This window comes from Panthera pardus, unplaced genomic scaffold (genome assembly GCF_024362965.1).
Source record: "Panthera pardus isolate Hobbes unplaced genomic scaffold, ASM2436296v1 HiC_scaffold_2, whole genome shotgun sequence".
In the NCBI taxonomy this organism is placed as follows: Eukaryota; Metazoa; Chordata; class Mammalia; order Carnivora; family Felidae; genus Panthera; species Panthera pardus.
The window spans coordinates 26,195,180-26,217,082 of NW_026526765.1; the positions used below are offsets into that span (position 1 = coordinate 26,195,180).

The following is a 21,903-nucleotide window of genomic DNA, read 5'->3' on the forward strand; positions in this document are numbered from 1 at the left end:
TCTTTGTAAGAGAAACCATAGTATTTTGTAGCCAACTGAGGTTTTATTACTGCATTCACTTTCCCTTTACCCAGGAAGAAATACAGAATAACCATTGAGAGGCGAAGCCAGCAAGAAGAAAGTAATGTTGGAAAACATCGAGAGTTACGGGAAGATTCCATCAGATCCCATTTTTCAGTGGCTTAAAAGAAAGCCTTTTCTTTTGCCCTGAGATTCTTTAAGGAGATAGATGGGATGAAAGACATCAACGGAACAGAAGGGGCGCTCTTGAAGAACTCATTCTTTTAAGCAGTTAGTCATTTTGTTGTATAATTTCTTTAGAAGCTCAGGAACTATTATTAATCACCATATGCCTCCTGGCCTTTCATCTCATGACAAGCAAATATGAGAATATAACATCACTCTGTTTAAATAGTCACACTGTTTCAGGGCCTATGATTAGATTTATGTTTTGAAAATGCGATGTCTCCATATCTTGATGGCTTTTGGGGACATTTCACATAAGGCTACAACGTGTGGTTTTCCTAAATGAAATGTTTTATAGCTAGAATAAAATCATTTTTAAAGTAGAATATTCTTGGAAAGAATTTAAGATCCAAAAAGAAGAAAATGTAATGAAAAATCTCAAGGTTGGAAATACAGCATTCCTTTTTCTAGTGCTGCTGGATGGATTTGAGGTTGAGGAATGCTCTGTCCAATGTATATATTCAGGTCCTGATGTCATATCTTGAAAAAGGGTTTCCTGCCTGTCTCCTTCAGTGTCTCATAAAAGCTATTCTGGAAAGTTGTAACTATTAATAAGATAAGAGGATTTATATAAGAAAGGCAAATCTAAAATGTTTCATTTTTTAATGTAAAAAAACCCTATTTCACACTAACATTTTATTTTTAGGTATTTTTAATCTTATATTTTGCTATTAGAAAATGTGTCTATTTTTTCATTTTGAAGATTGAATTTCACTTATATTTTAAAAGCATGGGTAAAGTGTACCACAAAACAACGATGATGAAAGATGCTTCTCTTTTTCTCTGTTTCCCTCTTGCCCTTGGTTATAGCCAAATGCCAATTGCTGCTTTAATTACAGAGACCTAGAATTGTATTCAGATCACAGACTCTACAGGAGTATAACAATTTACCTGTTTTATTTTTTTATTATTATTATTTTTTTAATATGAAATTTATTGTCAAATTGGTTTCCATACAACAACAATTTACCTGTTTTAAATGCAAGTTATTTTCAGGATGGACCTCTTCCAGTTCTGGTCAAATGATGAGTTTCAAGATAAAGGGTGGAATTTATTGGAATTAAGTATGGTTTAAGGCAGCCTTTTCCCTCAACAACTTTATAAAGAGTATTAGAATTTAACAGTAAGCACAGAGATGATAAATTTAAAAAATGCATACATGACGTTTTACTAAAATTCAGTGATGTTTTGGTTAAAAGAGGGAATCTAGATAGCTTTTATATTCCTTTTTAGTTGATTCCACAAAGCTTAATAGTTATCCGCTAATAATCCGTGTAATGGTGGGTTATGGGTGTATATGTAAGGGATTTGAACAGAGTTGGATAGGTATTTGCCGAATACCTACTTTGCACCCAATACTCTGCACAGAGGTTTAAACTCAGGTTGCCATTTTTGCTTATAATTTATGGAGAAAACAGAGAAGAATAGGAAGTTGCCAGATTAGTGTACTATCTTGTAATTATGTCACTAGGGGCTTTCCTCAATAACATTTTGAACATCTGGAAAATAGTTTTAAAAATTATCTTAATGACTATAAAAGACCATGTATAGGGAGGAAAATAGAGGAGTTAGAATAATTCCTTGGTAGTGATGGAGGTCGTAGTTGACACAGGTAATAGTGGAGGCAGAGAGAGTGAAAGCTGTGTGTCTTGGAAGCTGGCCTGAGGTTGCTTCCCAGGAGGAGTCTGCCTCTGTCACTCCTACTTCAACTGGCCAATGGATTATTTCAGTGAATGAATTATTTCTGTGTAAGGCATATTTTCCCTCCACGTTTAAAAAATAGGATTCAGGCAGCTGGAGAGCACATAACAGAATGAGCTATGATCAACCGAAATGACCATACTGTAGTTCTCCATAGTGGATGTGAAGGAAAAAGTGCTGACTTCAAAAAAAGATGGAAAAAGAAAGCAAGAAATGCAAGCTCCAGAAATTCCAATGTAGGAAGAGAGTTTGGGAGGTATAATCTAGAAAAGCAAAACATTTAACAGCTCAGGCTCCTTAAAGTGAAAACATAATGGAAGGTTTGCGTCCATCCTATTTTCGTGAATTGAGAGCTTATTTCTCTCTAATTTTTATTTTTCAATGATATTTTCAATGTGTTTTAGAGATATTCATTTTATACCATCTCGTGTTTGTAAAAAAAAATTAAATTTCAAGCCTATGTGCTTATTACAGGGGAAAAATCACTCTACCTGGTTGTAGTCTTTGGGTATAAATGTTTCTAACCTTTCTGGAATTTATATAGGGGCCCATTAACTCTAACATTTTTAAAGCAAATATCTTTTATTTCTACTTCAAGTAGTAGAATAGTTCTAAACTTAATATTTTACACCCAGATAAAATGGTAGAATTGAGATTTTGAGTCTTTTAAATGTGGTGGAACAAATCATGAGGTTTCTCGTATGTGCATGCCATTCTTTTCCAATCTTAAAGCAGTTCTGATTGCTTCTTTACATGTCTGGTTTCACTTCTTTCCTCCTTGAAATCATCCATGTGTTGCCAAAACTCTGTTAAGTTTTGAAAACTCTATTACATTGGAAAACTTTGCTAAAAGTATAGATGTTTGGCCCAAGCTTACCCTGGGTTAAGACCTCTGGAAATTATAATTTGGGATTTAAGTTCCTAAGTGCTAAACAGCACCTTTGACAACTAGTCATTCATACTCCACCAGAAGCCACATATCATACAGTAAAATGAGTAAGGCTTTAGTTCTTAAATCACCCTATAAATTTTTACCCTGAAATCTAGGGTGTTCAGATTTCAAAAGGGAAACTTCATCAGTATTTTTCATCTGGACAAACAAGCTGATGTTTATATAGGTCAGAATGAGTATATACTTTCTGTATATACTTATGGTGTTGGAAATAAGTATAGGTTTTATGGTCATCATTGTCACCTTCTTAGGGTTTTTTCCCCCCTGGACTCAAAAATAAAAGCCTTCTCCAGATGATCATTTCTATCCAGAAAGAAATTTCTGTATAGAGTGCATATTTTCCCCCAGGCTGATCACAGGTTCCATGAGGAAGCCCCTACAGCATTACATTTCTCCGAACTGTCAGCTTGTCCTTTCCTGAACTACATACATGGTTCCATAGGCTTTAAAATAGTTTATGTATTTTTTTTTTTTTTTTTTTTTTACATTTCAGATGCTATATTTAGTGGAGGGAGAAGAGAAAGGCATGGGAAGATAATGCCCGTTTCTCCTCTTCTCTAAAATTCAGATTTTTACTTTACTCACAGGCTTCTAGAGTTAGCTTATTCCAGGTACCTGTGTCCCCTTTGTACCTAATTTACCACTTTCCTTCTGGTTGGTACTGATTTTGGAAGTGTAAGATATGCCATTGGCAGGGAAATTAAAGCTATTGTATAGACCTCATACAGTGACAATTCAGAAAGTCATTTCCGTGGCATCACCACCTTCTTGTGAGTGAGTATACTGGGCTATTTGTGGAAGTCTGTTTAGGACGCCAAGTAAAATATTATACCACCAGTATTAAGGGGGTGTTTATAAATTGAAAGGAATGCGGACCTATGTTTCTTGGGACACAAAGAACCCAGATCCTGAGTGGGTACAGGATAAAGCCAAACACCAACCAAAATCAGGCCTCTCGATCTGTATTTCATGGGTTTTGTTTAGTTATGCCCTGTTGGTTAGTGCTTCATGGAGAAGCTGAAAATGGGCTGAATTTCTTCTTCACTGGAACAAACTGAAACTGTCTGAAAACATGGAATATATTTTGGGGGCAGTGCAGAAGCATAGAAAATGTGAACGTGCTGTTCAGAAGGATCTGTTTCCTTTTCAGTTGATCTTTAAACTACAGAATACCCAGTAGCTTAGCCCATCTTCAATAGCCAGACTCAGCAAGAAGCTTGGGACACACCCAGCAAGAAAAGTCAAGAGTTTGATCCTCCGAAAGAAACAGAAGAGGGTGGCATTGCAAGCTGCCACTGTCTTTACCACCCCTTTCTCCCCTACTCCCTCTGCCCACCCCTCCAGCATCCATCATGGCTCCAAAGATGCATCGACATCTTGCCCATGCAGGTAGAGACTTGAGTAGGACCTCTGCACTTCCTCAGAGGGAAAGAAGAGAAAACAGTGCTGCCTATAAGAATGTAGCTGGCTTTGGATCAGAACGCTATGCTGACTTGACCACACATGCTCTCGGGGCAGTTCAAGCCTGTGATGTGCGTATATTCCAACAAGCCTGGCTTTGGTTTTCAGCATGTAGATCTCACAAATGTCTCTTGCAGGCATATCCCACAGCTAGACTCTAGGATTAAAATGACTTTCAAAGGGTGCTGGATTGGAGTTTGTTCAAATTTTTCATTAACCACTAACGTTAATTCATACCAAAGGGAAAGCAATTCTAAACCAGCTGATGCTGTTAATGTTCATGTTGTAAACTACTTCAAACACGGTGAAAGGGTTTCAATGGGAGCTGAGTCTCAGAAGTAAAAATCTGTATGTTATAATAGCTCTTTGATGTATCAGGTGTGGAATGATTTCTAGGGGAAAGATTTGAACAAGCAAAATTAAGAGTTAGCAAAGATGCTGTTGCTTTGATTCACATGTTTAAAGATCTAAATTTTATGCACAGGAATAAAGGGCCCTTCCACCAAGGGTGTAAATCATAACATAGACTACCAAATTTTATTTGCTTGGGGAACAAAGCTGTCATGCAATAATTGGGCAGAAAATGTTGAGAAAGAGGAAAATTTGGATTTCAAAACCAGATACTCTATTTATTATTTAATGCCGACATCTGACAAAGTTCAGTGTGGTGTGTCTTACTTATAAGACAGTGATAAGGCGCTCCCAATAACATGCAGATGCTGTGAGTTTGCAGACCTTTTTGCTGGGTCCTGGGAATCTGAGCTTTGTGTCCTGTGTGTGGTGAATGGTTGAAACCAAGAGGACATGGAACAGACACTGTGGAGGATTGCTTTTGTAGCCTTTGTCTTCTGGGCCATTTATTACTCATTGTTATCTTAAATATAGGACTACCAACCAATATTAATCTACCATGAGGATGGTAGAAAAGTAAAATAAGAGCTGCACAAGCTATATACAATTTATTATTCTAATGTAAGTAGAACTATCTGCATATAATGTGATTTAATTTATTGTTTTGTGTGGAAAATGAAAGTTAATGACTGTGGATATAACCCCTGTTTTGTATAATATATTTTTATTTCTGGTGCAAACTGATCATTTAAAGTATCTACTTCATTTGGTGTTTGGATATAAATATGTATGTTCTTGTAAATGTTTCTATTAAGCAAGAATGCCACATGCTCACACTATAACAATGGTGTTCTCATTAAAAATACATCCCAAAGAAACTTTTTCCTGTTTATAATTCAACCAACATACACTGCACATACCCATATTCTCTGGGGACTTTGTTTTCCTAGGGTGAGTTTAAGTAAAGATCAATTAGTAGATGTGATGAATTGTACTGCTTGAATGGTACCCATGAAAGAACTCAAGAATTTCTGCCCAGCAAAGGGAAATTCATAGAAATAAGAAAAAAAATTACTATTATTTTACTTTTTTATATTTTATTATATATAGAAAGAGAGATAGCATGAGTCGGGGAGAGGGGCAGAGGGAGAGAGTGTCCCAAGAAGTCTCCATGCTCAGCATGCAGCCTGACACAGGGCTTGATCCCACAACACAGGGATCATGACCCAAGCCAAAATCAAGAGTTGGATGCTCAACCAAGTCACCCAGGTGCCCTAAGGAAACAATATATTATAATGAGTGGTGAACCTTGAATTGGAGGGTAAGGGAAGAACTCTTCAGAAATCCTATTACCTGCATCTCTACAGCTTGAGAACACTGCACAGCTACACAGTTGGCCTCACTGACTCCTATTGCCCAGTTTGAAGAGGTCCCAAGTCAGTTTTGTCACTAGAGAGTTCTTCAGGTTCTGGTGTACTCATTAGACTGATGAGATTTAAGCATCTCTAGTTTCCTCAAGGTTGTAAAAAGCTGCTTCATTACCTGGAAAATTACTTATGGTTTGTTTTAAGCCAGAGCACCACATAGCGATTTCCCTGGTCTTCCTGCTCCTACCACTGCCATGGAGTCCCCTGACAGCACCACGAATGCCACTCATACTGGGGGCTCCTGTTTGAGAGGATTCTGAGCCGGATGCTGATTCTGGGCTGGAGGTTGGAGTGGGGGCTGGGGGAAGGGTGTGGAAGGGCAAGCCAGAAATGAAGGGCGGGGCCAGGAAACGTCCAGGAAACACAGGCTGTCTTAGTCCACTCAGGCTGTCATACCAAAAATACCAAAGACTGGGGGTCTGAACCAACAAATTTATTTCTCACAGTTATGGAGGCTGCAAGGCCAAGATCAAGATATCTCCCAATTTGGTTCCTGGCGAGGGCTTCTCGGCTTATAGATGGCCGTCTTCTTGCCGTATCCTCACATGTCCTTTCCTGGGTGCATGTGTGCACAGGGAGATAGGCAGATAGAAATGTTGGGAAGCTGGAGCTAGTGTACTGAACTGACAACATGCAGAATCTGATCTGATGAATGAGGAGGCACAAGGCACCTACACAGGGTTGGCAGCTAGCTCCCTTAGCATCAGAGCTCGCACTTTGGGGAAGTAAGAACCCTGGGGTTATTTTGATTGAAGGCACAGTTTCAATATACTCACAGAGAGGAAGTAAAGTCACATTTATTACTTACCAATCCCAGAAATGGCTGTGTGGGGCAGGTAATGCAATGATAGAGATAGAAATAGAGAGAGAGGTAGACAAGTAGAGAGGGAGAGGGACTCTCTCATGTCTCTTCTTTTTAAAATTATTTTTTAATGTTTATTTATTTTTGAGACAGAGACAGAGTGTGAGCAAGGGAGGGGCAGAGAGAGAGGGAGACACAGAATCTGAAACAGGCTCCAGGCTCTGAGCTGTTAGCACAGAACCCAATGTGGGGCTCGAACCCACGAACCATGAGATCACGACCTGAGCCGAAGTCAGGTGCTTAACCGACCGAGCCACCCAGGCGCCTCTCTGGTGTCTCTTCTTATAAGGACACTAATCCTATTAGATCAGACCCCCACCCTTGTGACCTCATTTCCAAATAGAGCCACACTGGGGGATTTGAACTTCAACATATGAATTTTAGGGGGAATACAAATATTCAGTCCATAATGTACAGAGTATTCCTAGTGTTTTCCCATATCACCCTGGGGACCACCCTGGGGACCTGGGCCTTCTTGAATCTCCATCTTGTGTATTACCTCCTCATCCCTCTATGAACTTCTTCATGCATACGCAACATCCCACGAATGGCCAAATATGCTTCATCACTGTGGCTAGTGGGGGCTATGTTCCCCAGAGGAGCTCTACGGAGCTCCAAATACCATTGATTTAGTACCACACTCCTTCCCTAATGCTAAATCATGGGCTTCTGGAGTTGACAGAAATAGGACTACTAATAGGAGAGGTACCAATGGCTGTGTTTTTTTTAAAGAATAGCAATTTAAAAAATCATCTATTAACACCAAACTAGAAGTAAGGAAAAGAATTCCATTTGCAGGCTTTGTGCATCCCTGAGCATCGTTAGCTGCTGAAGCTCTATCATTCCCATTTCATAGATGAGGACACTGTTGGAGCCAGGTTATAACCCGGCTCCATTCTTGTGACTTGCACCCTGTGGTGAGTGGGATTGTCATAGTCCCAACCTCACAACTGCTGTGAAGACTTCAAACTTAGAACCCTGCCTGGCATAGAGTGAGGCATTCAGTAGGACAATTACGATACTCTCCTGTTGCCCTGGATAAGGGGACAAAGCCCCCAGCTTGTCATTTTTGAGGCCTTTCAAGACAATTTGGCTTGGTGACAAGTAGCCCTGCCCTGCTGTAGGAAGAGATGACAGTAAGGAGGAAGAGGTCCCTCTTCTGTACATTGGCCCCCATCCAAAGGGGCCAGACAAGGGCCAGTGTGGGCCAGTGACAGCCCTCAGAGGGTCAGAGAAGTTTCATTCAAATCTGCTTTCTCCTTGGGGTGGAGGCGCCTGCTGGCCTAGAGCATCAGCACTGTCACACACCTGCTTTCTTGCCCTGGCTTATCAGAACCTCTAAGAACTGAAGAACCTAGCATCCCTAAGAACTGCTCCCTGGACGTCATTACCCTGGGGCAATCATGCTAGCAGCTGTCATCTGTCAGAGCAATGACTGCCCTCCCCCCAATATAAAAGACCCTCATGGGTCCCGAAGAACATCTTTCCCACCAGTGCCTGACCTCAGTCCAAGTCTCTCCTGGGAATTCTGGGATTTTTGCAGCACCTCATAAAGGTGTTAGTGGGTGGGTGGGGAGATTGCATAGTGTAGACAAAAGGGATTCTTATTCCACTGCTACCCCAGTGGGCCAAGAGAGACCAGGCATCAGACAGGCTGGTAGAAGATGATTGCATCAAAGCCCTGAAGTTCTTAATACCTATAGGGGTACCTCCCAGGCCCAGGGACACCAGAGACCAGAATAGAGACAACACCTCTCTTCCAGAAGGGCCTCCGATAGTTCAGAATGAGGGTCAAGTAAGACAGGTCTGGGAGACTGCATTCCAGGCTGTGTCACCCCCTCCTTATCCTGTAGTGTGGTGGCCAGTGCTGGGTGCTCTCCATGGAGGGTTTGAAAAAGAACCAGCTATGCAGGAGAGATCTGTGCTCCTCCAGCAGGAGCGTCCTGGGTGGTGTCAAAGGTATTTTATGCTTTTAGGAAAAAATCCAACAAAAGACTAACTAAATGAAACTTGTCACCTGGTGTCTTAACTGTATACCCCTCATGACTGTTCTCAGTATTTAATGAAGAATGAGCAAGAGTGTGTGCCCTTCTCAGTTCAGTAACAGTAGCAAGCTATTGAGAGCTCTTTGCATGCCAAGAGACCTACGCACCTTAAATGGGTTAAGCACCATAAATGGGCTAAGCACCTTAAATAGGTTCATTTTCTGAACAATGTGTCAGTGTCACTCCTATGAAATTCCTATGACACACTATCCATGTGTCACTCTTATGAAGTTCGACTATGGTCACTTTAAAAGTGTGTAAATGGAGGCACAGAAAGTTTGCCCAAGTCCTCCCAGCTACCAAGTAGCAGAGCTGGGGTTTGAAGTCAGGCTGCTGTTTCTAGACAATGACCATGCCAAACGACTTAGTCCAGTAGAGTGGTCATTTTTCATCTTCTGTAAGTAGACCTGGCTTCTTTTTTATCACCTTTCACATCCAGTCAGATTCTCATCCATCTCTCCCTGTCCATCTTCTCTGCCACCAAACAAGGCCTTTATCACCTCAGCCTCAAAGTAGTAGAGAGCAGCCTCCCAACTCCTCAACTCCCCTCTTTTCCTCCTTCTTTTCACTGCCGCCATGTTGGTCTTCCTAAGATGCTGCTTTGACAATGTCACTGTCTTGCTCAGTAACCTCTAATGAGCTCCCCTCTTCCCCATCAGATTCCACACCTGCCTCTGGTGTTCACAGCCCTACGCCCTCAGTCTGGCTTTACTGTCTTACTAGTGGCAAGTCCTTAGGTTCAAATTGTGCTGAATTTGACTTCCTCAAACTGATTTCCTTGTCACACACAAAACATTCCTCACACTTTCCTGACTGCAACTTTTTATCCCTTTTGTTCCTCCTGCCGGGAAAACCCTTGGCTTTCTAGTCGGGTCTGTTTTTCACCACAGGTTCACACCTGCTGCTCTGCAGACCTCCCTGGCCACCCTGGCTTCAGGTGAGCTCTCCCTCATTCTGGGGCATTTATTGTCTCAGTGATTATGATTGGAGCCTCTGCAGATGCATTCTGTTTGGACAGCTAGTGTTTGCAGAAAGAAAAAAAAGGAATTTTAATGCCTTTGATGGGGCAAATACTCTCTAATTTGCTGGGAGCCCTCCACTCCCAATGTTTTTACATCCAGCGTTCTTCACTAATTTACATCAGGTTTTAGGGCTTGCACTCTGTTTTGAACAACCTTGTAGCTTTGTCCCATCTCTTCAGTTGCCACCTTATTTATCCTTTTAACATTATAACCTCCACACTGCTGGTCTTCAAAGAATTCCCTGAAACTTTTCTTTCCTTTTATCTTCTTTGTCAAGTACTAAGTATTCCAAAATAAAACATTTCCTGCACCAGGGGAATTATTACCCAAAGAAACTCTGTATAGTTTTTGTAAGGTTAATACTCCATGATGTTTCTGCTTTGTGAAATTTTGTTAAAACTTAGATTTTCTCAAATGGCCTGCTTAAATCTCTGTGTTTTTGTAAACTAGCTGTGGGGGTCTCAGAAAACCACAGGCCTTTGTTTGCCTCAGTTTGCCCCTTGGTACAATTAGGAGAATAATAAGTCATTTGAAGGGTTCAAGTGGTTCCTGATATGCAGTGGCAGGTCAACAAACGGGGTTGCTACTATTTTAGCACCTCAAGTTCTTGGGCTCCTAGTGTCAAGATTGACCCATAACTGTGGCCCTGGGATCTTTCTTGTATGTGACCTTGTGTGCGGTAGATTCTATCTACTCCTTAACTTCATTTCATAGATGAGGACCCTGAGGTGTGCACAACGTTGTGGGTGGGAGGTTCCCAGCAGAGAGAAGCAATGATGGCTCACACTGGTGGCATCAAACTTCCCAGGACCCTCCAGGGCTAAACTATCTCATGCAGTCCCTGCCACAGCCCTGTGAGGCAGGCACTGCGATCATCTCTGAGACAGAGTCTTACACCTTGCCCTGGTCACCCAGCCAGGAGATGACAAAGCCAGGGCGTGAAATACGGCAGTGGCCACAGTAACAACATGAGATTAGTGTTGTTCACACTCTAAGTATACCTAGATGACCCTCAAAGACCCTCTCACCTTTAATCCTCTGTCGCATACTGCCCTATCAGACATTGATCGTGATGATAAGAAAAAGATGCTACTTTTACAGCAGAATTTAGGACTGCTGCTCAGAGGTTTCCATGTCACATCTTTAGGATGGTTGTCTGTCCAGGAAGCGTTAGCAGTTTGTGCTTTAATAAGAAAAATAAGGACAATAATAGGGAAATGTTTATAAACACTAATTGACTGAATATATAAAGCTTTGTTTGGCTTTTTTTTCCCGTGAGATTACAACTATGATTTTGTGTCTGAGCTGTGAGAATACCTTTTCTATCATCAAATGGTAGTGATAACAGTGGTCCCCCCACCCCCCGCTTTTATGTCTTTACTTGACAGAATTAAACATTGGTAAATGATAGTTGAAATTATGAAATCCATCAGTCTGGAGACATTAGTCTGTTGTTTGATGGGATTACATAATGTCTGCTTGTTTATTCACTGTAACCTGAGAATAGATCCTGGGCCACGCTTCCCCCTTGTTGTATCTCAGTGTCTTAGAGATATCCATCTGTTTAGTAAATCTTTGCTGGCTGATTCTATTAGAGGCCACACAAACCTGTGTCCACCCCAGATTCCTAATAGTTTATCTTTGTCTTCCTTGAGAGATCTCTCACATTCTGACTAGTTGAGTGATTAACAGGCTATTTTTAAACCAAAACTACTGGCAAAATAAACATCTCATGCCTCTGCTCTTTCCTTCAAAGGTTTTCATAACTGTTTCTTAAAACCAGCCTCCAGTGTTAAACTTTTAGTTACATTTACAGGCAGCTCCTATAGTGAAACAGAGCACTAATTATCGGTTTATTATAATAACAACAATAGTGATAGTGATAATAATGCAACAATACACTTGCAAACGATCATGCTGAAACATTTTTTTCTTACTCTATTAAGCATTTTCTATCTGCTTAAAATTTTTTTCTTGAAAAATTTGAGTATAGTTGACACACAATGTTGCATTAGTTTCAGGCCTACTGCATACTGATTCAACCTTTCTATATCTTATGCTGTGTTCACCCCAAGTAGTCCCCGTTTGTCTCCATACAACACTGCCACAGTATCATTGACTATATTCTCTGTGCTGTGCCTTTTATTCCTGTGACTCATTCCATAACTGGAAGCTGGTGTTTCCCACTCCTCTTCACCCATTTTGCCCATCCCTTTACCCCCATTTCCTGTGACAACCATCAGTTTGTTCTCTGTATTTACAGGTCAGATAACGCTTTTTGTCTGTTTATTCATTTGTTTTGTTTTTTAGATTATGAGTGAAATCACATGGTATTTGTGTTTCTTACTTAGTGTATCCTCCAGAAAAGCACATTGAAACATCTTTTTTCTTTTTTGAAACATTTTTTTTCTTACTTTAAGCTTTTTCTAGCTGCTTTGACTTAAGAGAAAAAAAGAAAACCCCCCAAAGCCAAAACCCTGTATATTAGTCTGGATGCTTTTTTTGCATTTTATTCTTAATGTCTACCCATCCAAGATCCTATATCTTCTCATTCAAGTAAGCCTTGGCCCAAAAGATTTCTTAGATCTTATTTAAGAATTAATTGTCATTCTCTGGTTCATCTCTGTCATATAAAGAAAATATGTGTAGAGTTGTGCTGGAGTTGTTTGTACTAGCTTGTGAAAACAATTTATTATAGTTTCAGAAACTTTGTGAGCTGGTTAACAAAGTCATTCTTCAAAGCTAAGTTATATAAGCTTACAATTAAATTCATTTCATTAAAAACAATGGTAATAAATACTCAAAATTTCACTTCAAATTATTTTGCTATTTTCTATGCATTTGAGAGTATTTACATCTATTCTATCTGTAAGGTATCTGTATGGAAATATAAAATAATCATGTAACACACTGTATATATTTTCTTAGCTCCACATTCAGTGACATCAGCTTGAAATTGGTCATGTTTTTCCATTTCTTTGTATATTTTTCAATTTCCTTCATAAGCTTTCTATGGTTTTCAGCATACAGATTTTTACATCTTTGGTTAAGTTCATTCCTAGGTATTTTATGATTCTTGATGCAATTGTGAATGAGATCAGTTTCTTTATTTGTCTTTCTGTTGCTTCATTATTAGTGTATAAAAATACAACTGATTTCTGTACATTGATTTTGTATCCTGCGACTGTGCTAAATTCATGTATCAGTTCTAGGAGACTTTTGGTGGAGTCTATCGGGTTTTCCATAATAATGTCATGTCATCTGCAAAAAGTGAAAGCTTGACTTCATCTTTGCCAATTTTGATGCCTTTGGTTTTCTTTTGTTGTCTGATTGCTGATGCTAGAACTTCCAACACTATGTTAAACAACAGCAATGAGAGTGGACAGCCCTGTCGTGTCCCTGATCTCAGGGGGAAAGCTCTCAGTTTTTCCCCTTTGAGGATGATATTAGCTGTGGGCTTTTCATAAATGGCTTTTATGATGTTTAAGTATGTTCCTTCTATCCCGACTTTATCGAGGGTTTCTTTTTCTTTTAAGAAAGGATGTTGAATTTTGTCAAATGCTTTTTCTGCATTGATTGACAGGATCATATGGTTCTTATCTTTTCTTTTACTAATGTGATATATCACATTGATTGATTTGCAAATACTGAACCAGCCCTGCAGTCTAAGAATGAATCCCACTTGGTCATGGTGAATAATTCTTTTCACATGCTGTTGAATTCGATTTGCTAGTATCTTGTTGAGAATTTTTGCATCCATATTCATCAGGGATATTGGCCTGTAGTTCTCTTCTTTTGCTGGGTCTCTCTCTGGTTTAGGAATCAAAGTAATGCTGGCTTCACAGAATGAGTCTGGAAGTTTTCCTTCCCTTTCTATCTTTTGGAAAAGCTTGAGAAGGATAGGTATTATCTCTGCTTTAAGTGTCTGGTAGAATTCCCCAGGGAAGCCATCACGTCCTGGATTCTTATTTATTTGGATTTTTGATAACTGATTCAATTTCTTCACTCGTTATGGGTCTGTTAAAATTTTCTATTTCTTCCTGTTTGAGTTTTGGAAGGTGTGTGGGTGCTTAGGAATTTGTCCATTTCTTCCAGGTTGTCCAGTTTGTTGGCATATAATTTTCATAGTATTCCCTGATAATTGCTTGTATTTCTGAGGGGTTGGTTGTAATAATTCCATTTTCATTTGTGACTTTATCTATTTGAGTCCTCTCCCTTTTCTTTTTGAGAAGCCTGGCTAGAGGTTTATAAATTTTATTTTTTCAAAACACCAACTCTTGGTTACATTGATCTGCTCTACTTTTTTTTTTAGATTCTATATTGTTTATTTCTGCTTTGATCTTTATTATTTCTCTTCTGGTGGGTTTGGGGTGTTTTTGCTGTTCTGCTTCTATTTCCTTTAGGTGTGCTGTTAGATTCTGTATTTGGGATTTTTCTGTTTCTTGAGATAGGCCTGGATTGCAATGTATTTTCCTCTCAGGACTGCTTTTGCTGCATCCCAAAGCATTTGGATTGTTGTATTTTCATTTTCATTTGTTTCCATATATTTTTTAATGTCTTCTCTAACTGGCTAGTTGACCCACTCATTCTTTAGTAGGTTGTTCTTTAACCTCCATGCTTTTGGAGGTTTTCCAGACTTTTTCCTGTGATTGATTTCAAGTTTCATAGCGTTGTGATCTGAAAATGTGCATTCCATGAACATTGGAAAAATAAATATTGTTAAAATGTCAATACTACCCAAAGCTATCTACACATTCAATGCAATCCCAATCAAAATTGCACCAGCATTCTTCTCAAAACTAGAACAAGCAATCTTAAAATTTGTATGTAACCACAAAACACCCCAAATAGCCAAAGTAATATTGAAGAAGAAGACCAAAGTGGAAGGCATCACAACACCAGACTTTAGCCTCTACTATAAAGCTGTAATCATCAAAACAGCATGGTATTGGCACAAAAACAGACACATAGACCAATGGAATAGAATACAGACACCAGAATTGGACCCACAAATGTATGGCCAACTAATCTTTGACAAAGCAGAAAAGAACATCCAATGGAAAAAAGACAGTCTCTAACAAATGGTGCTGGTAGAACTGGACAGCAACATGCAGAAGAATGAAACTAGACCACTTTCTTACACGATTCACAAAAAATAAACTCAAAATGGATGAAGAACCTGAATGTGAGACAGGAAACCATCAAAACCCTTGAGGAGAAAGCAGGAAAAAACCTCTCTGACCTCAGCCACATCAATTTCTTAATTGACACATCTCCAAAGGCAAGGGGATTAAAAGCAAAAATGAACTATTGGGACCTCATGAAGATAAAAAGCTTCAGCACTGCAAAAGAAACAATCAACAAAACTAAAAGGCAATTGATGGAATGGGAAAAGATATTTTCTTTTTTTTTTCAATATATGAAATTTATTGTCAAATTGGTTTCCATATAACACCCAGTGCTCATCCCAAAAGGTGCCCTCCTCAATACCCATCCCCCACCCTCCCTTCCCTCCCACCCCCCATCAACCCTGTTTGTTCTCAGTTTTTAACAGTCTCTTATGCTTTGGCTGTCTCCCACTCTAACCTCTTTTTTTTTTTTTTTGTTTTCCTTCCCCTCCCCCATGGGTTTCTGTTAAGTTTCTCAGGATCCACATAAGAGTGAAAACATATGGCATCTGTCTTTCTCTGTATGGCTTATTTCACTTAGCATCACACTCTCCAGTTCCATCCACGTTGCTACAAAGGGCCATATTTCGTTCTTTCTCATTGCCATGTAGTACTCCATTGTGTATATAAACCACAATTTCTTTATCCATTCATCAGTTGATGGACATTTAGGCTCTTTCCACATTTTTGGCTATTGTTGAGAGTGCTGCTATAAACATTGGGGTACAAGTGCCCCTATGCATCAGTACTCCTGTATCCCTTGGGTAAATTCCTAGCAGTGCTATTGCTGGGTCAGAGGGTAGGTCTATTTTTAATTTTCTGAGGAACCTCCACACTGTTTTCCAGAGTGGCTGCACCAGTTTGCATTCCCACCAACAGTGCAAGAGGGTTCCCGTTTCTCCACATCCTCTCCAGCATCTATAGTCTCCTGATTTGTTCATTTTGGCCACTCTGACTGGCGTGAGGTGATATCTGAGTGTGGTTTTGATTTGTATTTCCCTGATGAGGAGCGATGTTGAACATCTTTTCATGTGCCTGTTGGCCGTCCGGATGTCTTCTTTAGAGAAGTGTCTATTCATGTTTTCTGCCCATTTCTTCACTGGGTTGTTTTTCGGGTGTGGAGTTTGGTGAGCTCTTTATAGATTTTGGATACTAGCCCTTTGTCCGATATGTCATTTGCAAATATCTTTTCCCATTCCGTTGGTTGCCTTTTAGTTTTGTTGGTTGTTTGCTGTGCAGAAGATTTTTATCTTCATAAGGTCCCAGTAATTCATTTTTGCTTTTAATTCCCTTGCCTTTGGGGATGTGTCGAGTAAGAGATTGCTACAGCTGAGGTCAGAGAGGACTTTTCCTGCTTTCTCCTCTAGGGTTTTGATGGTTTCCTGTCTCACATTCAGGTCCTTTATTCATTTTGAGTTTATTTTTGTGAATGGTGTGAGAAAGTGGTCTAGTTTCAACCTTCTGCATGTTGCTGTCCAGTTCTCCCAGCACCATTTGTTAAAGAGACTGTCTTTTTTCCATTGGATGTTCTTTCCTGCTTTGTCAAAGATGAGTTGGCCATACGTTTGTGGGTCTAGTTCTGGGGTTTCTATTCTATTCCATTGGTCTATGTGTCTGTTTTTGTGCCAATACCATGCTGTCTTGATGATTACAGCTTTATAGTAGAGGCTAAAGTCTGGGACTGTGATGCCTCCTGCTTTGGTCTTCTTCTTCAAAATTACTTTGGCTATTCGGGGCCTTTTGTGGTTCCATATGAATTTTAGAATTGCTTGTTCTAGCTTCGAGAAGAATGCTGGTGCAATTTTGATTGGGATTGCATTGAATGTGTAGATAGCTTTGGGTAGTATTGACATTTTGACAATATTTATTCTTCCAATCCATGAGCAGGGAATGTCTTTCCATTTCTTTATATCTTCTTCAATTACCTTCATAAGCTTTCTATAATTTTCAGCATACAGATCTTTTACATCTTTGGTTAGATTTATTCCTAGGTATTTTATGCTTCTTGGTGCAATTGTGAATGGGATCCGTTTCTTTATTTGTCTTTCTGTTGCTTCATTGTTATTGTATAAGAATGCAACTGATTTCTGTACATTGATTTTGTATCCTGCGACTTTGCGGAATTCATGTATCAGTTCTAGCAGACTTTTGCTGGAGTCTATCGGATTTTCCATGTATAATATCATGTCATCTGCAAAAAGTGAAAGCTTGACTTCATCTTTGCCAATTTGGATGCCTTTGATGGGAAAAGATATTTTCAAATGACATATCGGACGAAGGGATAGTATCCAAAATCTATAAAGAACTCACCAAACTCCACACTCAAAAAACAAATAATCCAGTGAAGAAATGGGCAGAAAACACCAATAGACACTTCTCTAAAGAAGACATCTGGATGGCCAACAGGCACATGAAAAGATGCTCAACATCGCTCCTCATCAGGGAAATACAAATCAAAACCACACTCACCTATCACCTCACGCCGGTCAGAGTGGCTAAAATGAACAAATCAGGAGACTATAGATGCTGGAGAGGATGTGGAGAAACGGGAACCCTTTTGCACTGTTGGTGGGAATGCAAATTGGTGCAGCCACTCTGGAAAACAGTGTGGAGGTTCCTCAAAAAATTAAAAATAGATCTACCCTATGACCCAGCAAAAGCACTGCTAGGAATTTACCCAAGGGATACGGGAGTGCTGATGCATAGGGACACTTGTACCTCAATGTTTATAGCAGCACTCTCAACAATAGCCAAATTGTGGAAAGAGCCTAAATGTCCATCAACTGATGAATGGGTAAAGAAGAAGTGGTTTATATATACAATGGAATACTACGTGGCAATCAGAAAGAATGAAATCTGGCCCTTTGTAGCAACGTGGATGGAACTGGAGAGTGTTATGCTAAGTAAAATGAGTCAGGCAGAGAAAGACAGGCAGAGAACGATACCCTATGTTTTCACTCATATGTTGATCCGGAGAAACTTAACAAAAGACCAAGGGGGAGGGGAAAGGGGAAAAAAAGTTACAGAGAGGGAAGGAGACAAACCATAAGAGACTCTTAAAAACTGAGAACAAACTGAGGGTTGATGGGGGGTGGGGAAGAGGGGAAAATGGGTGATGAACATTGAGGAGGGCACCTGTTGCAATGAGCACTGGGTGTTGTATGGAAACCAATTTGACAATAAATTTCATAAAAATAATAATAAAGAAATTGGTCATGTTATGAGTATTTCCACCACAGAAATCAACAAATGCTATAAATCATGGCACATTCCCTCCGGAGACTTGGCTGTTAAATGCTCACCAACATACCAACTGTTTACCATTCTCCCCTTCCTACTAAGTGAACCCAGAATGCAACCTGTCAATGATGCTTCTCTTTCACAGAAAAAGAAATTGATATTCTGAGAAGTTACATGATCTGTTCAAAGTCTCACGGTTGATAAACAGTAAGCTCAGCACTAGAGCCTAGGGTTTCAAAAGCCTCTAGCCTATGCTAGAGAATGAAGGACCTCAGACTCTAAAAAGAACATCGAATATTAGTATAAACCTCCCAGCTTAATGGCTCTGGAGAAAGTGCTGCCCTGAGGGTCTCCCAAGAGATCAAAGATTTGATTCCTGTGACAGAAATCCCTAAGAGACAAAAATGCTTTTATGGCCACAGCTAGGAGTCCCAAATTGCTTTACAAGAAGCCGTAGATATTTTAGTGAGGTTTGTATGTACATTGGAATTTGGGTGATGGGAAGGGGAGGTCCAAAAGATTGAGAGCCCTTAGGAATATGATAATTGGAAGCCTTGCTTTTGTTGAACTTCTTAGACCCCCCATCTCCTCCTAAATTTACAACTCCCACCCTCACACACCACATACCCATACATAGCACACATAGGGAAGTTGGCAACATGATGAAAAATATAGAAAATAATAGGCTTTCCAAGTAAGATCTCAGTCCATGCTTTTGTATAATACTTTAACTTGTGGCATTTTCAATATTATATTTATGATGTAAAACCAATTAAGCACACTCATAGTACAGCAGAGAAATTTTACAGGCTTCCTCAAGAGTAATGAATATAATTTTCTAAATAGAAGGGGGAATCCAGCATCAGCCTCCTATATAAACTCTCAGAGACCCACCACAATTTTTTAAATTCTCTTATAGGGCAGTGCTTTTAATATTTTTAATTTTATTCCATAAAATCAATAAAATGAATGTAATAATTGAAAGTAAATTAATGGATTGCTTCATCTTTTCAGGTTGTTATTTGCATGGCCCAGCTACTGCCCTTAAAGGACTAGTGTTTTCTTTTTCTACCCTCACTGGCCAAGCATGTTCAATTCCTCTGTAGGCATCGTATCTATGCTTCTGTGATGGTATTTCTGACTCAATATTTGACTTTCAATTTCACACCCAATTTCCCACCACTCAAATTTTATCTTATTTTCTATCTTAGAAACTTAGGTACATTGTAAATACTTCCCTTGACAACCACAATATGTAGTGTTAATAATAGAGTATTTGTCTAGAGACAATGTTATGCTAAATAAAAATGGGCTGGGAATAGTCTCCTTGTCAAGCCATAGACTTAGGTATTCAAATTGCAATGACCCCCTGAAATTTTCAAGTCTGAGTGATGCTTTCTGATATATAAATGAAGGACTGTGAATAAGCAAGAAATGGACACTGAGTGCATCTACTGGCCCTCTAGAGGGTTGGGGATCATTTAGATGTTCACATGATTCTCCTCTTCACTATTATTACATTCAGACAGGATACTGAGAAGTGTAGGAAGCTTATGCTGTTTAGTTTAACATAGAACTTTCAATGGCAAAGAGAGATCTGGGTAACCTTGATAGATTTTTATATCGCTGTGTTTGTATATCATGTAGAAGATACAGAGTCCAGCCATGTCCTATCTCAATTAAAGCCACTCTCTCATTACTTCACTACATTTGGTGAAGAAGATTCCTGATGTGATCTGGGCTTCTCACCCTTTGCTTGAGAAGCCCATGATAACTCAGCTTTACTGTTAAGTCCCCAAGAGCTTCATTCCTTTCAAACATGTACAAGAGACATTCCTGCAGCCTACTTAGGAAACTATTTCTTGAGGTACAGTCATCACATTTCTGAAAAATTATGGTGGCAGCTGATCCAAAATCTTGGCCTTGAACTCCAGCCAATGTTTTCTTGAATCCAAAGTGTCCTGCCAAAACAAAGTAATTGCACAGCTGACAGAACCTCTCTTGTTACCTCTTAGGAATGACCATAATTTACAGCCTGCAATGCCAATGGGGGTCTCCTAGTGAACATGCCACTCTGGGTGCATTTCAGTGAGTCACCTCAAAGCTAATGATCTTCTCATATTTATCTTCTCAGGAAAACACAAAATTCCTCATTTCTTTGAGGAGAATGACATCACTGATAAGGAGCTCTGTTTTTACTGTAACTGTATACTTCTTTTTTCCTTCTAGATGTCTACTGGTTTCCCTACCCAACAGTTTGGTATCATTTCCTGGGACCTCCAATACTTGAGGTGCTGGTTCCAGGCTTGAAGTGGCCATGACCAAAGCTGTCACTACAGAGACTTCTTAAAGGAAAGACATCCCATTTGGCTTTAAAAACAGGCAGGCAGGTGAGGTGGTTCCCAGTGGGGAGGTGGTTAAGGGGTGGGCAGAAGAGATGAAGAAGATTAAGAGGTACAAACTTCAAGTTATAAAATAAATAAGTCACAGAGATGAAAAGTACAGCATAGGGAATAAAGTCGATACTATTGTAATATAATTGTATGGCAACAGATGGTGAATATGGTTATCATGGTGAGTACTGAGTAATGTATAGAACTGTGGAATCAGTAGTTTCAGTACACCTGAAACTAATGTAACATTGTATGTCAATTATACTTCAAAAATGGACTAAAAAAAAAACTAAGCTCCTACAAAATTCAACTTGGGTATGTGACTTGAAGGTTGTTAAAGCAGGAGGAAGCCAGAAAGAGAAGAAAAAAGAAAGTGAGAAAGGCAATGAAGCAGAGAAAGACCATGAGACTGGTCTGTAGGACAGGAAAAAGCCATCCTCTTAGCATGGGATTCCCAATGCAGCACAAAAAATCAATCAATCAATCAATCAATCAATCACCCAGGCTGTTAATGTTCTAAGTACAATTGAGATCACAATTCAGAAAAGACCCCCTTCTGTGCTGAAAGATTGATTATGTGATGTTGTATAAAGGGTTGCAATCATTCATTGTTAATTCAATAAATGTTTTAAGTACTTGTTGCTAGATGTTGGGGACATAATGATTTTTTTAAAAAAGAATGAGATGGCAGAATAGCATGGAAGTTTTTTTTGCATCTCACATCCATGAAATACAGCCAGATCAACACTAAACCATCTGCACACCTAGAAAACTGATTTGATGATTAACACAACAATCTGCACAACATGAACCACAGAATTCAGCAGGTACATGATGTGGAGAGGTGAACTGGGGGAGAGAGAAGCTGCGGAGGGCAGGGAGCTGTTTTTGCTTGTGGAGAGAGGACAGAGATGGGGTGGGGGGGGAGAGTATGGGAAAAGCACCCCCCCCAAAGCAGCTGGAGAGAAAGTGGAAAAGTGGAAACAGCTACAAGGACTGAACTAAAAAGGGAGAAAGGAGAGTGTTTAAATTCCA

The 21,903-nt window shown here is 39.6% G+C and overlaps 1 protein-coding gene across 3 annotated transcripts in view; it reads left to right on the top strand.

Annotated features, from left to right (window-relative positions):
* Nucleotides 1-21,515, top strand: part of NPR3 (natriuretic peptide receptor 3) — a 93,282-nt gene extending 71,767 nt beyond the window's left edge. For 2 of the 3 annotated variants that reach the window (XM_019450695.2, XM_019450696.2), the window contains exon 8: nucleotides 75-5,589. In XM_019450695.2, the coding sequence (XP_019306240.2) occupies nucleotides 75-186 (112 nt within the window). In that variant the 3' untranslated portion in view covers nucleotides 187-5,589. Of the gene's footprint in view, nucleotides 1-74; nucleotides 5,590-20,704 lie in introns of those variants that run through there. The other variant, XM_053906910.1, reaches the window with a different exon arrangement.
* Nucleotides 21,516-21,903: the final 388 nt, after the last annotated feature.